General features: G+C 48.0%; 1 protein-coding gene across 6 annotated transcripts in view; it reads left to right on the top strand.

Annotated features, from left to right (window-relative positions):
• Positions 1 to 2,492: 2,492 nt before the first annotated feature.
• GET1 (guided entry of tail-anchored proteins factor 1) overlaps positions 2,493 to 16,785 on the top strand; it is a 61,348-nt gene continuing 47,055 nt past the window's right edge. Inside the window, exons 1-5 of one of the 6 annotated variants that reach the window (XM_078452768.2) lie at positions 6,882 to 7,192; positions 11,610 to 11,775; positions 12,869 to 12,936; positions 15,364 to 15,478; positions 16,561 to 16,775. In XM_078452768.2, coding sequence (XP_078308894.2) covers positions 7,031 to 7,192; positions 11,610 to 11,775; positions 12,869 to 12,936; positions 15,364 to 15,478; positions 16,561 to 16,607 — 558 coding nt within the window. In that variant the 5' untranslated portion in view covers positions 6,882 to 7,030 and the 3' untranslated portion in view covers positions 16,608 to 16,775. Of the gene's footprint in view, positions 2,698 to 6,880; positions 7,193 to 11,609; positions 11,776 to 12,868; positions 12,937 to 15,363; positions 15,479 to 16,560; positions 16,776 to 16,785 lie in introns of those variants that run through there. The other 5 variants (XM_078452770.2, XM_078452767.2, XM_078452769.2 and 2 more) reach the window with 5 other exon arrangements.

Here is a 16,785-nt window from a genome sequence, read left to right as displayed (position 1 = left end):
TGCCCCTCCCGGGCTCACACTCTGTCTGTCTGTCTCTCTCTCAAAAATAAATAAATGTTAAAAAAATTTAAAAAATACTTTTGAAAGAAACCCAAAATGCACAGCTCTCCTAATCTGTGGGAAATCATTAAAGACTCCAGTAATTTATATAAGTGTTCAATTATTGCATTGGTACCCAAACTTATGGCCAACTAAACTAATTTCAATGTCATCATAGATATAGAAACTATTGTAAATACCACCAGAGTTCCTCCCATTGGAGGAAGATGTGACTACTTAGGCAATGATTCTTTTTGGATTCCAGTATCTACTGACATCTGTGCATTCAGGAAAAATATATGGTTAGGTCCTAAACAACAACAGAGCCCTGAAATCACTCCAACTGGGCCTATAATGGTTATGCCTCTACAAATTAACATATGGCATCTGGGAAAAGGAAGATTTTGTTGGGAAGGTTTACAAAACACCTCTGTAATACTCCTGGATCTGCTTTGTAACCAGAGTACTTTTCATCACAACTCTACTGCTATATAGGGTAATACTGACCTTGTATCTCAAATAGAATTGCCTGCTTCTAACAAAAATTAAACTCATATTGATATTGATGATGAAATGTTTTGGGAGATAGCATTACAATCACCACAAGATGTAATATCTATGGAAACTAACTGGCCAGAGAAATTGTTCCATATAATAACAGACAATTTACTTACCATTTAAAACCAATCAGCCCAAACAAATCACAAAGCACAAATAAGTATAGACAAAGGAAATAGATACTCAAATTAATTCAGAATTACAAAGTACCTGTAATGGATTTTTTTTTTTTTTTTGATTCTTTTCTTTCTAATTCTGTACCTAGTCCCCATTGGTTGCTTCAAATATTATTAAATTTTTTTTAAGTTTATTTATTTTGAGAGAGAGAGAGCACAAGTGGGGGAGGAGCAGAGAGAGAGGGAGAGAGAGAATCTCAAGCAGGTTCCATGCTGCCAGCACAGAGCCTGACGTGGGGCTTGAGCTCAAAAACTTGTGAGACCACGACCTGAGGTGAAATCAAGAGTCTGAGGCTTAACCATCTGAGCCATCCAGACACCCCTGCTTCAAGTGTTATTAATTGGATTTTTATTGTTATTTCTATGTTTATGCTATAAATGTTACAAAAGTGCAAAAGCAGCACACATACAATGTTTGCACTACAACTGGATCTTACTAAAAAAAAGTGTACATATCTATATATCTATCTATGTATATATATTGTAATATTCCCTATTAAAGGATATACTGTTGGCCCCTGCAACATAGATTCCTAGGTGACTTAAATGGAGCCTAGCATTGAGGGACATGATGGACCCAGGGCAGATAAACAATCACCCTGGCATCAAGGGAGAAAATAATGATCAATGCTTTCTGTTGAAAGATTATTGATCAAAAGGGGGAAATGATGAGAGAAAAACTCTCGAAAGGTCTGATATACAAGGGACGCTATTAGATTTCTTTCTCAGTCAGCATGACTGTGTATAAACTTTGTTCAAACCAAAAGCCTGATTTACGGCCCTCCACCCATGTACTGTACATCTGGGGATGAGTAGCCTGAAGGAAAACCGTCTTAAGATATCAATCAAGACTCCTGCTCCCTGCATTCCTTTGTGATGAAACTCATGATTCCTTCTTATATGCTAATCTGTAACCTCTTGAGCTTGTGCAAGATGTAAAAAAAATATAACCTTGTAAAAACTGATTATTCTCCGAACAGTTTCTTCCCTGTGAAGAGCACGTTTCCCAAACAACTGTCCTAACATGGGCTCGAAGAAAACTTTACTTTTAGAGATTCTAAAAGGTTTGTTTATTTTGCAAGGCCAGTAGAACCACAGCTCCTCGATTCATTTGATTAGAGTTAATTCTCAAAACCCAACCTTGGCAGAGGGGTGAGCCAAACATCTTTTGCTTTACCTATCATATATAAATGTGAATTGGCATTATTTTGCAGTAAAACCTCATCTTCACCTAAACTTAACGTTATTACGGGCTGACTGTAAGCAGTACCTTCCGATTAAAACTTATTTTTTAGGTATGCAGCTTTGTAAATTGTTTAGATTTCATTGTTTTGTTTTGAAATGTAAACTCAAGGCATTTTACATATAACTACGAAACCTTTCTTTTTAGTCACTTGCTACTACAATTACGATAGTTTTCCATTTACGGAAAGGCTTATTTTAAAATAAATTTATCTAGGAATAAAAGCGAGTCAATTTAAAGAAAGTACTCGTTACGTAAGTGGTTCGCAGCGACAACAAAATTAGAGACGGGAGCAGCCGAATCACCAGAACCGGTAAAACTGCAGCCAGGACACGGTGGGGAGGGTGCAGGAAAACTACGGAAGCCCGAAAGGCCAAGAGGCATGCTGCAAAGCGTTCGCCGGGACCAAGAAGAAAAGAGGACTCCGCCTCCCCGCCAAGTGCGGCGCAGTGCGCAGGCGCGGCGGCGCGCCTCAGAGGTCGCTGCGTTTCATTGCGCAGGCGCCCGCGAGGGCGTGGGCGCCGGCGTGGTCCCCATGGAGTTACCTTAGCCGAGCCGGCAGCTTTAGGAGATTCCGGGATGAGCGCGGCGGAGGCCGACCGCTGGGCGTGGCTGCTGGTGCTCAGCTTCGTGTTTGGGTGCAATGTCCTCAGGATTCTCCTCCCGTCCTTCTCCTCCTTCGTAAGTGACTGTCTGGCCTTCCAGGGGGCCGGTGGGTCTCCGCCGCTGTCCCCGGCGAGCCCGGTGTAGACACATGGGACTCAGACCAACCGCGTGAGGGCCGGAGAAGCGTCTGGTTGGGCTGTTCGCCTTAAGGTTTTTCTTTTTTTCTTCCTTCCTCCCTCCCTTCCTTCCTTCCTTCCTTCCTTCCTTCCTTCCTTCCTTCCTTCCTTCCGTTGTTAGCGTCTAAAAGTTGCAAGGCTTTACTCCCAAATCCGGACATCTGGATTCTCGGGGAGAAAAAAAAAAGAATGACCTGGTAGCACCTGGCCACGTTTTCACGTGGCAGCAGCCCTCAGACTGGGAGTTCTCAGTGCCCCTCTGCCAGCCACGCTTAGTTCCGTTAGCCCCCGGTCCCTGGAGGCATCCAGCAGCCTCGCTGCTGGGGGTCCAGTGCCTGGAGGCCCTGGCCCTTTCGTGCATGCAGTGCCAGAGCGCCAGCTCTGCCAGGTCCCATATGGAAGGATCTCAGGGTGCAGCAGCCCCCGTTCTTGGGGTGAGAGGCAGTGTAGACAGAATCTCGGCACTGTGTGATGCTTCCTGTATTCAAGGGAGCAAAGGGCACTGGAATGCAGCTCTCCGCCGTGCGTTTTGCGTAGGCATGAGTACATAACCTCGGGTCCAGTCGTCACGGCTGCTGTAAAATATGAATGTCATCCCGTCTCCTTTTACTAGCAGAGGAGGAGTCTGACACAGAGGGTCAAGGGGTTGCACTGTGTCATCCGGTTCGGGACTGCGGGGGTGGAGACTGATGTTGGTTTGTGATTCTCCTAGTTTTGTCCCTCTGCCTGTTGGAGCCCGAAGAGAGGTTTGGTGGCAAATTTGATGTCAGGTGTGTGTGGGAAACAGGGAGCTGTTTCCTGGGGAAGGGCGCCCTCTTTATGTCCACAGCGGGAGTGAGGGACTGTCTGACAGAGCTCAGAGACTGGGTGCAAGCATTGGAGCATTATTGCCGGAAACGCAGTTCTGTGCTGATTTAAATTGGTGGTGTATGTGTGTGTGTGCGTGTGTGTGTATCGGGGGGGGGGGGGGGGGTGGGGGTGGAATTGAAGACTAGGCAGGATTTCCACTTTCTTTCTTTATTCTACCAGCATTCACTGAGTGCCTGTTTTGTGTAAAACTCTGTGCCAGGAGTTTACTACCTGCATTGTCCTAAGGCATACAGAATTCTCTCTAACCCCCCAACCTCCCTTCAGAATCTATCCTGATGCTACCTAGTCCTTAAGATGATGTCCCAAGTCCTTAGCATTGCATAAAAGACCCTTGAAGAGCTGGCCTCTGCCCATCTCTTTTTTTTTTTTTTTAATGTTTATATTAGAGAGAGAGAGAGACACTTGGGGAGCAGGGGAGTGGCAGAGAGAGAGAGAGACAGACACGGAGACAGAATCTGAAGCAGGCTCCAGGCTCTGAGCTGTCAGCACAGAGCCCGATGTGGGGCTCAAATTCACGAACTGTGAGATCACGACCTCAGCCGAAGTTGGACCTCAACCGACTGAGCCACCCAGGCGCCTCTTTTTCCTTTTAAATAAAAAATTGTGGTACAGTACACGTAACATAAAGTTTACCATTTTATCATTTTTAGGTGTGTAGTTCGATGGCATGAAGTAATCCACATTGTTGTGCAACCATCACCACTATCCATCTAGAATTTTTCCATCCTCCTAAACTGAAACTCTGTCCATTCAGCAGTAAGTCCCTGTCCTCTGTCACCTTGGCCCTGGCAACCACAGTTCTACTTTCTGTCTCTATGAATTTGGCCACTGTGGTTATCTCATGTAGGTGAAATCATGCAATATTTTCCCTTTTATGCCTGGCTGATTTCATTCAGCATAATGTCTCTAAGGCTCTCTCTGTTGCGGCATGTGCTAGGATTACCTTCTTTCCTTTTTAAGGCTGAATAATATTTCATTGTATGTATAGACCACATTTTGGTTATCCATTCATCTTTTCATGGACATTTGGGTTGTCGCCACCTTTTGGCCCTTGTGAATAATGCTGGAACATTGGTGTACAAATACCTGTTAGAGTCTCTGCTTCCAGTACTTTTGGGTAAATACCCAGAAGTGTTATTTCTGGATCATGTGGTAATTCTATTTTCAATTTTCTGAGAAACTGCCAAACTGTTTTCCACAGCCGCTGCACCATTTTGCATCGTCACCATCAATGTACAAGGTTCTAATTTCTCCACAATTTCCAACACTTGCTATTTTCTGTTTTGTTTTGTTTTGATAATAGCCGTCCTCAATGGATGTGAGGTGGCATCTGACTGTGGTTTTGATTTGCATTTTCCTAATGATTAGTGATGTTGAACATCATTTTATATGGTTATTGGCCATCTGTATACCTTCTTTGGAGAAATGTCGATTCAAGTCCTTTGTCCCCTTTAAATATATATGTATGTATTTTAATGTTTGTTTATTTTTGAGAAAGAGCGTGAGGCAGGGAGGGGCAGAGAGAGAGGGAGACACAGAATCCGAAGCAGGCTCCAGGCTCCAGGCTCCGAGCTGTCAGCACAGAGCCCGACATGGGGCTCAAACTCACGAGCTGTGAGATCATGACCTGAGCCCAAGTCGGACGCTTAACTGACTGAGCCACCCAGGCGCCCCTGTTCCCCTTTTTAATGCAGCTGTCCCTAAGGGAAGGGCATCCTCTGTAGGCCCACAGCAGGGAGTGAATGGTTTTTTGTTTGTTTTTTTGTTGTTGTTGTTCATTTGGTTTTTTGTTGAGTGAGGAGCTGTTTGTATATTGTGGATTAAACTACTTCTTAGGTATATGATTTGTACATATTTTCTTCCATTCTGGGGGTTGCTTGCCCATCTTCCTTGGAGTATCACCTGGATTCTTATGTACCCCATCCCATTTCATCTCTTGTGGGAGCCATATGAAACTAACCTAAATTGCTCAAAGAGGCTGTGTTGGCTTTGTGCTCCTCTATGAATCGTTCATAATTTCCCATTAGCAGAGGGGGAGAGAGGAGTGTTTGTTTCGGGTGTGGCAGCAGCTGTAAGGAAGATCTGTCACCATCTCGGGCTCCTTAACTAAGCTTCCACCAAACTCGTGCTCTGCAGCTAGTGCACACTCACTAAAGGTTGTCGCTGCAGTCTAGTTGTGCCTGAGGCTTGCACCCGTGGATGTTCATCGTTTAGATGAAAGAGCCCTGGGTTTGCCTTTGGACTTGTGTTCACATTCTGTGCCGCTTCCCACGGGAAGTACAGCCTCTCTAACCTCAATCCAGTTAGCTTTCTTAAACCCGTTTCCCCTTGGTTGTAGCGCTATTTGCCAGGGTTGTGAGCCAGGCTCAAAGGATGATGTATAGTTATCCCATCAGAGTACAGCCCTTATTTTTGGTGTTCAGAACAGGGAAGAGTAATGAAGACATTGTACAGCCTGGTGGCTGGGTTTGTGGCGAGGGTCAGTGTAAAGCTGTAAGGCATGCTTTGGTCCTGGGCCGGGTAAAATGCTGTTCTTTCACGACACTTAGAGGCTGCCCATTACAGGCCCTCCCGAGGAGAATCAGAAAGCTTAATTGGGAATGGGCCATATCCTCGTACTTCCAATTACAGCCTTCCTTACAGTGTTTCGGAAGCATTTCCCACCCAGCCAGAAGCAGAGGAGGGGCATGCCGTCCCATTCGTCGGGTAGGCTGGTTGAGGCCCTATAATCTCTTAAGTATCACAAGTCCTCTGCCTAGCAAAGCCTGGCCAGGTCCTGGCAGGGGATCTCAGCTCAATACTGGGGCGGAGGAGGGGCCTGGATGAGGATCCCCAGTCCCTGGTGTTGACTTGGCTGGCATTTCCTCAGAGTTCTTTCCCGTCTTCAAGCTGGTCACAGGACGTATGGATGACAGAGCCTAGTTCCTATAGTAGGCGATCCAGGACTTTGTTCAGCCAAAGGCAGAGGAAGAGGTGGACAAAGGTGCCCCCTCGAGCGCCCACTCTGCGCGGGTGTCGGGAGGCGCGCTGCGCAGGCGCCTCAAGCCTGACGAGGGCATTGGGCCGAGTGAACGTCCCAGCGAGCTGCGTGCACTGCGCAAGCGCCCCGGGAACGACGGTGAGGGGCGGGGTGTAGGGAGGTGCAGTGCGCAGGCGCCCCAGGACTGACGCGGCAGTGGGCGGGGTGTAGGGAGGCGCACTGCGCAGACGCCCCAGGATTGATGCGGCCGAGGGTGGGCTCAGCGCTGGCGTGAGCAGCCCCTCCTTCACGGGTCCTCGCTTTGCTGACCCTAGACGCGGGCACAGCGCAGGCTGTCCCCCTGGGACTTGGTTTGTGGGGCCGACTGCCGTTTTTATAATTGATGATTTTGGAATTGCCTTCATTTTCTGCTTTAAAAAGTGACCGCCTCCGTTTCCCTATAGGGGCCCAGGCCACTGAGACGAGGGGCAGACACTGCAGGAACTGCCACTGTAGGTGCCTTCCTGGGACCCTCCTCTCCCTTTCCAAGGAGCATGGTCACCTAGTGAGTTCCTGTTGCAGACCAGGCGTGAGGATGACCCCCAAGTAGTAGTTGTGGGGGCACTGGGGGTTGGGTGCGCAGGTGCGGCCTTGTGAATGGGGTCGTCCACGTGCGGGGGACCTGTGCTGTGAGGGGGGCTCCCGACTGGAGAGCGCTGACCCGCCGGGCGTGGCACGTTGGACTGTTTCGGGTCCGCAGAAGGGGCCTTGGTCCCTTCTCCGGATGAGGAGTGTGTCGCCTGTATTAGGGACACATCTGAGCGGGCAACCCCAGCATGTCATTCCCCCTGTGCCTCCTGTGTTCCAGGAGGGATGAGCCTTTGGGACTTAAATGGCATTATGCATTGATTAATTTTCAGATGGGTCTGGTCCAGGGAGGTAGGTGCCAGCCATTGAGTGGTAGAGTGGGGTTTCAGTCTAACCCGGTGTGACCCCAAGTTCAAGCCCTAGCATTTTGTCTGTTGGGAAGGGAGTGTGGAACTTGGACAGGACCTGAGGGTGAGTCTGGTAGGACACTGAGCTCATGCAGGTTGGCGGCCAGCGTCTGGGGCACCGGGGTGACGAGAAGGATCGGTTCTATCCTCGTCTTCTCCCAAGATTCTCCTACTGCCTGTCATCTTAATAACTCATTTTCTGCTTGAGAATGCTTTGTAGACCCGTCTCCAGGTCTTTGAAAAGCTGTACCCCACACAGCCTATCTGTTTCTGTCAAGTGGGAGGTTTAATGTCCTGGAAGGTGCTTTTGAGTACGTAAGGAGGACAGGGGTTTATTTTTGTTTTAAACATTAATATTCAAAACCTTTACATTCAAATCTCATTAAGTGTTACAATTCAATTCATAAATTCTAGAATGTTTTAGTTGTCACTTATAGGGAGGTCTTGGATTAATGTGGGTACATATTTGCAAATTTAAACACTTTGGAATAGTTCTGTATACTTGCAGATGTCATTTATCCGTCCCCCCCCCCCCCCCCCCCGCAAGCACTGCAGTTGTCTAATTTAACCACAAAACTCTTCACTTCTCCCCAAGCTCATTTTCCCACCCTCGCTCACTGAGTGCTGAGTAAACACCTTTGGCCTTCTCGGTTTGTAATTTTCTTGTGTGTTCTGTATACTGCTAAGTAATGTGTTTGTGCTTCTGTTTCTTCTCTTGAAAATCTAGTTTAAAAAAATTTTTTTTTAACGTTTATTCTTTTTTTATTTATTTATTTATTTATTTATTTATTTATTTATTTTTGGGACAGAGAGAGACAGAGCATGAACGGGGGAGGGGCAGAGAGAGAGGGAGACACAGAATCTGAAACAGGCTCCAGGCTCCGAGCCATCAGCCCAGAGCCTGACGCGGGGCTCGAACTCACAGACCGCGAGATCGTGACCTGGCTGAAGTCGGACGCTTAACCGACTGCGCCACCCAGGCGCCCCCGTTTATTCATTTTTTGAGAGACAGAAAGAGGCAGCGTGAGCAGGGGAGGGGCAGAGAGAGAGGGAGACACAGAATCCGAAGCAGGCTCTGGGCTCTGAACCAACAGCACAGAGCCCGACGCCGGGCTTGAACCCACAAACCACGAGATCATGACCTGAGCCAAAGTGGGATGCCCAACCAACTGAGCCACCCAGGCGCCCCTTGAAAATCTAGTTTTAAAAGCGAGGTTTATTGATGTGTACTTTGCATTTAGTGAAATTGACGTTTTCTAGGTAGGTGGGCAATTTGATGAGTTTGTGCCCTTATTCAGTAGGATAACTACATCACAATCAAGATAGGATCTCTTTCACTCAAAAAATCTACTTCTTGCCCATTTCTTGATGTGTTAAGTTTAAACATCCATAGACTCTTTGCTCTTAAAGATGATTCTGTGACTTTCTTAAGAAAATTTGTCCTGTTCCTATTTTCGTCTCCAGAGTGGATCAGGTTGGAGTATATCTGTCCTTTAGTTAGGGGATTGGGTAGGGGCCAGGCGAGGGCAGAGGGGGTGAAGACAGAGCTACTCTTGGCATGAGGCCTGCAGGAAGATGTGCGGTAGCAAACACACTGCTTTGTTCAGGTGCCCTTGAGAGACCTCTCGTGTCCCCACGAGAAGGACTTCATTGCGCAGGCACCGGAGGTTGCCACCTCAGAGGGGGTCCCAGGACCTGGCACTTGCGCGGGCGCCGGGGGAGACCCGTGATGGGGACATGGCTTCCCGGTCTCTTTCTGAAGAGTTGCCCTGTTGTGCAGAGGGGAGCCTAAGCCGGAGGGACCGACTCATTGTGCGCGTGCTATGTGCCAGTACACGTCATACGTTATCTTCTTTCTTTTTTTTTTTTTTTAAGTTTATTTATTTATTTTGAGACAGACAATGCCAGCAGGGGAGGGGCAGAGACCAGGAGAGAGAGAGAATCCCAACAAGGCTCTGCGTTGTCAGAGCAGAGCCTGACGAGGGGCTCCAACTTACCAACCACGAGATCGTGACTTGAGCCAAAATCAAGAGTTGGATGCTTAACAGACTGAGCCATCCGGGTGCTCCTCTTTAGTCTTTAAGAAAAAAAAAATATTTTTTTAATGTTTTATTTATTCTTGAGAGAGAGAGCAAGTGAGCGAGCACGAGCAGGGGAGGAGCAGAGCGAGAGAGGCACACAGAATCCAAAGCAGGATCCAGGCTCCCGAGCTGTCAGCACAGAGCCTGACGCGGGGCTCACAAGCTGTGAGATCATGACCTGAGCCGAAGTCGGAGGCTCAGCCGACTGAGCCACCCAGGTGCCCCTCATCTTTTTTTTTAATCAAACTTTTAAAAATTTTGAAACAAACGTGCAGGAAAGTTACGCATACAGTGCAAGGAACCAATATTGTTTCCTGAAACATTTGAAATTAAGCTGTCAACCTGCGCCCCTGCATTCCTGGATGCATTAGTGTATAAACAGGTGGCTTGTCCACAACACAACCATCAGGGACCTTCCTGATCTCTCGTTCCTGTTTTCACTCCTCCCAAGTGAGGTCCTTTGCAGCAAAAGGACCCTGGTCAGTACCATGCGTTGCACATACTTGTCACGCCTCTTCAGTCTGGAAGGATTCTTGGTCTTTCCTGGACTCGCAGGGCTGACATTTCTGAATAGGGCAAGGGCAGTGAGTTCGCACAATGGCCTTCTTGGAACATCCTTGTCTGATGTCGCAGAAGGGATGCTGTGTTCTCATTGCAGGTCTTCTGGCGCTGTGGACTTTGGTTTAGGGGTGTTCACTCTCCGCTTGGGGTGGGTGCTCCAGGGTTTCTCAGTCCTTCCCCGCCCCAGACCTGCGCTGTGGGTGGGTCTCACTCCACCCTTGCTGTCAGGGGATCTGTACTTGTCCTGGCCGCTGCCCAGCGCCACCTGGTGGCCACTGCTCCCTGGTCCTGGGGTGGGAGCGAGTGACCCTGCAGTTGTGTGTGTGTGTGCGCAGGTATCTGGGGATGCTGCATGTGAGCGATGGGGGCCTGGCTGTCGGAGGTGCCCCTTCACAAACCTTTACATCTGTATTTCTCCATCTGCGGAAAATCGCAAGTTCACACCCATATGCCTCCAATTCTAATTCAACACAGCAGGATTCACTGTATTCTTTTCCAGATCCATATTTCTAATCCCCTTTTCTGACAGAAAACTGCCTCCCATTATTTTCATTATGTCTGCTGTATTTGATTAAGGCTTTGTAACTCCCATCCTCACTGCTGCCTGCTCCCCCCCACCCCCCATGCCTGTTCCCCCATGCCTACTCCCCCTCACCCCTGTGCCTGCTCCCCCACGCCTGCTCCTCCCCCATCCCCCATGCCTGCCCCCCATGCCTGCTCCCCCCACCCCGTCCCTGCCCCCTGCAATGCCTGCTCCCCCCATCCCCCATGCCGGCCAGCCCCTCTTGGGCTCTGTCTCTGTGTTTGGCTGGGTGCTCCCAGCCTGTATCCTGTATGACTCCTGTGCTCACTCTAATGCCAGGCCGCCCTTTCTTGGAGACCCCTGTAGCACTGTGCTTGGCTCTGACCCCCTTGCCAAGGTGCCCCTCTGTGGGAGTGCCCTCCTCCTGCTGGGCTACGCCCTCCTCACTGGCCCCCTATGCCCACCTTCCTCTGCCTACCTAAGAGGATGTGTGCTCCTTGTCAACCGAGTGGCAACTGGAATTGGTTTTCATTCTGTAATCACCGTTTTGTGGTTAGAGTGAAAGATACATCCATTTGTACCAGAGCGATCCGTGAGCATATCTGCAAAAGGAAACGTATAATGTGAATAATGGTCCACATCAGAGGGAGTTTTTGTCTTTGTGGTGGTTGTGGGGGCAGGAGGACCGGGCAGCCGAGGCTGGCTATGTAGGTAAGGGGCAGCCCGCCCCGCTGGAAGAGACCTCAGTGGAGTGGTGGAGGAGGTGGGGGAGAAGGTGTACCCCCGTGGAAAGGCGCTGATCCCCGCTGTCCGCCCCACCAGATGTCCAGGGTGCTGCAGAAGGACGCCGAGCAGGAGTCGCAGATGAGAGCGGAGATCCAGGGTATGAAGCAAGAACTCTCCACCGTCAACATGATGGATGAATTCGCCAGATACGCCAGGCTGGAGAGAAAGATCAACAAGATGACGGATAAGCTCAAAACTCACGGTACTGGTTTCAGTTGTAGTGTGGAAAGCTTTACGAGAGCTGATTAATAGAGAAGTTTTTATATAAAGATTCGTAGAATATATGTTTCGATTCTTCGATGTTCTAACTGTTGAAAGGAACGTTTAGGTTGTCTGGAAGAAACCCAGTGATCATTATTTCTTTCTCCTTACTTGCCTGTGAACCTTTGCTTCCTAAACACAGAAACAACTAACATCTTCTGAGTTTTTCTTCGTTTTCTGTAGGTAGACATTTTCAAATTCAATACATTTTGAGATAAGCCTGAGAAAATGTCATACTGGATTCCCACGGGCTTTTGTGAATACTCTCAGAAATGCCCAGCAGTGTCCTTACCCCAGTATAGACTTCAGGGTCGGGGTTTGGTCTTGTTCACCGCTACTTTTGCCACCACCCCTAGCAGTCTCCTGTGATGAAGACGTTTTTCACCCATGTGCTGGGTGAGAGAGCTGTCTCCATGGCTCGTAAGACATATGGAAGGGCCCACCCAGGCCCAGGACTAGCCAGGTTTCCACTTCTGGGTTAGTGTGCTGTGTAGACAGGGAGGCCTGGGGAGCAAATATAGTCCTCTTGGTGAGTGATAAGTGCACTATAAAAGGAATCTCTGATGTAGATGGATAGTTTTAAGCATTTTCACAATTAAAGCTTCAAATCTTATAATCTGTGTGTGATTCTGTTTCAATGACTGGCATTGTGTGGCTTTTAAGAAATTCTGTTTTATATTTTCTTTTTTTTTTCAAAGTTTATTTTTGAGACAGAGCGCGCACACACACACAAGTCGGGGAGGGGCAGAGACCGAGAGGGAGACACAGGATCTGAAGTAGGCTCCAGGCTCTGAGCTGTCAGCACCAAGCCCGACTTGGGGCTCGAACTCATGAGCCACGAGAGCACGACCTGAGCCGAAGTCCAGAATCGGATGTCTGACTGAGCCACCCAGGCACCTGTCTGGTTTATAATTTCTAAATACACTGAATTAGAAAACATTTTATAAAATGAAAATGACCTTTCTGTGTACTTTGAGTATTTTCTTCATTTTTCAGGACTGATATTAATGATTTCATCCTTGTTTTCCTTTCAGTGAAAGCTCGGACAGCCCAATTGGCCAAGATAAAATGGGTTATAAGTGTTGCCTTCTATATATTGCAAGTAAGTGCCGTATTGTGTCACCTGGGGTCCTTAAAATTGGTACCAGACTGTCCTCCAGAACTCTGCAGCCCCCAGAGTCCAGGTGTAAGAATTCAGACTTTTCCACTCTCAGCTGCTGTGCTGCATCATCCTGCCAGCATGGAACCGAGCACTGTGGATTTATAAGTTAGACTAGAAGAAAGCCTTTCTCTCTCTCTCTTTGAGTTGAAGTATGACACACAGTGTTAGTTTCAGGTGTACAGCATAATGAATCAACAGTTTTCTGTGTTACTTGGTGCTCGCCAGGAGAGTGGTGGTCATCATCTGCTTTTTTTTAAATTTATTTAGGTCCTAGTTTTTGTGTTTATTCATCTTGTTTTTTTAGATTCCACATGTGAGCGAAATGATACGGTATTTGTCTTTCTCTGTCTGACTTATTTCACACAGCACTGTATTCTCTAGGTTCGTCCATGTTGTTGCAAATGGCAAGATCTCATCTTTTTATTTTTCTTTTTTTTAAGTTTATTTATTTATTTTGAGAGAGACAGAGACAGCACGAGCAGTGGAGGGGCGGAGAGAGAGGGAGACACAGAATCCCTAGCGGGCTCTGTGCCACCAGCGCAGAGTCTGACACGGGGCTTGAACTCACAATACCATGAAATCATGACCCGAGACGAAACCAAGAGTCGGACGCTTAACCGACTGAGACACCCAGGCACCCCAAGATCTCATTCTTTTTAATGGCTGAGTAGTATTCCAGTGTGTGTGTGTGTGTGTGTGTGTGTGTGTGTGTGTGTGTCCACCTCCTCTTTATCCATTCATCTGTCACTGGACATTTTGCTTCTGTATCTTGGCTAATGTAAGTAATGCTGCAGTAAGCATAAGGATGGCTGTATAGTTTTTCAAATTAGTGTTTTCGTTTCCTTTGGGCAAATACCCAGTAGTGGAATTCTATGTTTAGGGAATTCTATGGTAATTGTGTGTTTAATGTTTTGAGGAACCTCCATACTGTTGCAGTGGCTGCACCGGCTGTGTTCCCACCAGCGGTGCGCGAGGGCTCCGAGAAAGCCTTTCTCGGTTGGAATTGTGAGATGTTGAAGTTTTCAGCACATGAATGCTGAAGTAGCTTCCCTGGAGCTCTTTCCTACTGCCTTTATTCCAATGCAGTTTGGGGAGCGTGTGGGGAAGGGAGAGAAGCTTATTTAGACAGCGTTTTGTTTTTTGTTTTTTTTTAATTTTTTAAAAAAATGTTTTATTTTTGAGACAGAGACAGAGCATGAGCAGGGGAGGGGCAGAGAGAGAGGGAGACACAGAATCCGAATCAGGATCCAGCCTCCGAGCTGTCAGCACAGAGCCCGACGCGGGGCTTGATCCCACAACCTGTGAGATCATGACCTGAGCCGAAGTCCCACGCTTAACCGACTGAGCCACCCAGGCGCCCCTAGAGAGCGTATTTTGTGAGAGTGCCGGTTTGGGTCGCTGGCTGTTGTGTGGTGTGTGGACGTGGAAGTGACTGCCCGCTCTCCGGGGGGGGGGGGAGGTGGTGGGGGGTGCTGTTCTCGTTAAAGTCCAGCCCATTGATTCCCAGCTTTCCTGTCTGGGGTCGGAAGGTTCCTGCGGAACCCCTGCTTCTGCTGCGATACTCTGAGGTCATGGATGTGCTGTGCACGCACGAGCGGCTGCCTTCAGTGACCTCTGGGTTTCAGCGCTACACGTGGTCCTCACTGGGGAAAGGATTTGGGCCCGCCCCACACAGCCCAGGTTGTCTGGGTACATTTAAGTACTCACCCCGAGGCATTGTCACTGTGACACTGGCTGGTTTCCCGAGGGCAGGAATTGAGCCAGATTCCCTCTTTTATGGTCGCTCGTTTGAGTGGCTGATTCAAGGCCACGAAATGGGTGAGGACAACCGAAGGGATGCTGCTTCGCTGCCTGCCGTGTAGACTCGCTGGGCTCCCTCCTCGAGCAGAGGCCAGCACCGTGTGTGGGTGGGAGATCGATTGGTTTTCCAAGGATCACAGAGGCGTGAGATCACTTTTGTCACTAATAAGGTGTGTTTATCATAGTCTGGCTACTTAAAGGAGATGCTCCATGAGGAAAGAACCCCTTCGTTATGCGGGACCCGGGTTGGTTTATCAGCTAATTTAATAGTGCGTATTTGTTATTCATATTAAAACAGTAAAACGCCAGCTCACAGAAGGCTACCCCACTTGGCAGCAGTGCGTGCCAATGTCCTGTGGACGAGTCTCTAATTAGACACTATTTCAGGGTGTCGCCAGCGGAAATTAGTGGCTGTGCGTCTGGGTCTGTTTCCCGCGAGGACTGATTGATAGGGCTTGACCTCGTCGGTTTGGAGAGTTTCCTTAGCATGTTTGCGCGTTTCTCGTCTTTCTTGGTTATTGGTTGTGTCACTGGCAGGTTGTCCGCTCACCGGCAGTGTCTTTGCAGGCTGCCCTGATGGTGTCGCTCATTTGGAAATACTACTCTGTCCCTGTGGCCGTGGTACCGAGTAAATGGATAACTCCACTAGACCGCCTGGTAGCATTTCCTACCAGAGTAGCAGGTAAGAGTTTTCTGGAAATCCCAGGGGAAGAATATGGACATGTGGGGTATGAGGTGAAGTAACCCCCACCTCGTCCATTCACTAGTGAGCAGTTCTTGGTGTCTGGGCTTCACAGCAGGCTCGCGGTGAAGAAACAGGCCTAGAGAAGTTACCTGCCGTGGCCAGCGTCACCGGCATGGTCGGTAGGAGTGCTAGAGTTCTCGGTCCAGTCTGCTTCCAGAATCGAGGTCCACTCCTGGAGTTTGATACCCTGTTCATTGAAACGCCAGTCTCTAGTCCCTAGATTCTGTGACCTCTCTTCGTTCCTCACGCGTGGCATTTCTCCAGCATTTACTGCTATTGGCTGTTCCTTTATTTTTGAAAGGTAACATCCTTGGGATGTTAAAAGTAGTACATATCATTAATGATTAGAAAGACAAGAACAATTTTAAAACCATCTCATGGGCTATAGATAACTTCTCTTAACTTTGTGGTATGTTTTTCCAGTCTTATTTTCTATTTGTTTTATACAATTAAAGTCGTCTGGTACATGTAACTTCATATCCCCTTTTACTTTATATTGTAAACCCTTTCCCGTATCAGTAGACTTTTGAAGGAATTTCAAAAAACGGCTCTTCATTAATTTCTCTGTTAAAGATATTTGTTTAGGTCCTAATTTTTTACTGTCATAGTCTGGTTATGCAGTCTGTATTCTGCAACGTGCATCCTTGCCCGCCAGCCTTTGGTTGTTGTTTTGTGATCATGCTGGAAGTAATTTACTGAGTGAAAAAGAATGACTGTTCCCAAAGACTCCAATTTCACCGCATCCTTCTCCCTCTGCGCCTCTTCTCCCCCCAGCCTTGTGGGCACTGCTGGTGGGCTGTCAGGGCTGCTGAGCAGGAGAGCACGAGGCCCAGGCATCTCGGGGGCCACCGGCACTCTTGCAGCCTGCTTTCCTATTGCTTCGTCATCACCTGGGCACGAACGGCAAGGGTAGACATGGCCTAGTTTATAACAGTATTTTGAGAAGGAAAAACAAATAGTCTTACAGGGTGGTTTTCTAATTTATTAATGTCGTAAATAACAACACACGTCTCTGGCAGGAAAGAAATTCGCATCATTGCCAGTTCGTGTGATTCTTACTGAATGAAGGAGGCAGCCTGTGAATCAGGTCTGATGAGTTTGAATCCAGGAGACACAGTCTGAGTTTTTCGTAGCCTAGCCCTGCTGAGAAAGAGTTGGATTCCTGTGAATTAAAGGTAGCAGAGGCCGGAAATACGGGCAGAACCGTTGGCATGCTCTCTGACGTTGAATTTCTTGGTTTCTAG

The sequence above is a fragment of the Panthera onca genome, chromosome C2, assembly GCF_046562875.1.
Source record: "Panthera onca isolate mPanOnc1 chromosome C2, mPanOnc1 haplotype 2, whole genome shotgun sequence".
NCBI classification, from domain to species: domain Eukaryota; kingdom Metazoa; phylum Chordata; class Mammalia; order Carnivora; family Felidae; genus Panthera; species Panthera onca.
Note: the sequence above shows the minus strand (reverse complement) of the source record. Positions and strands in the feature narration are given on the sequence as shown.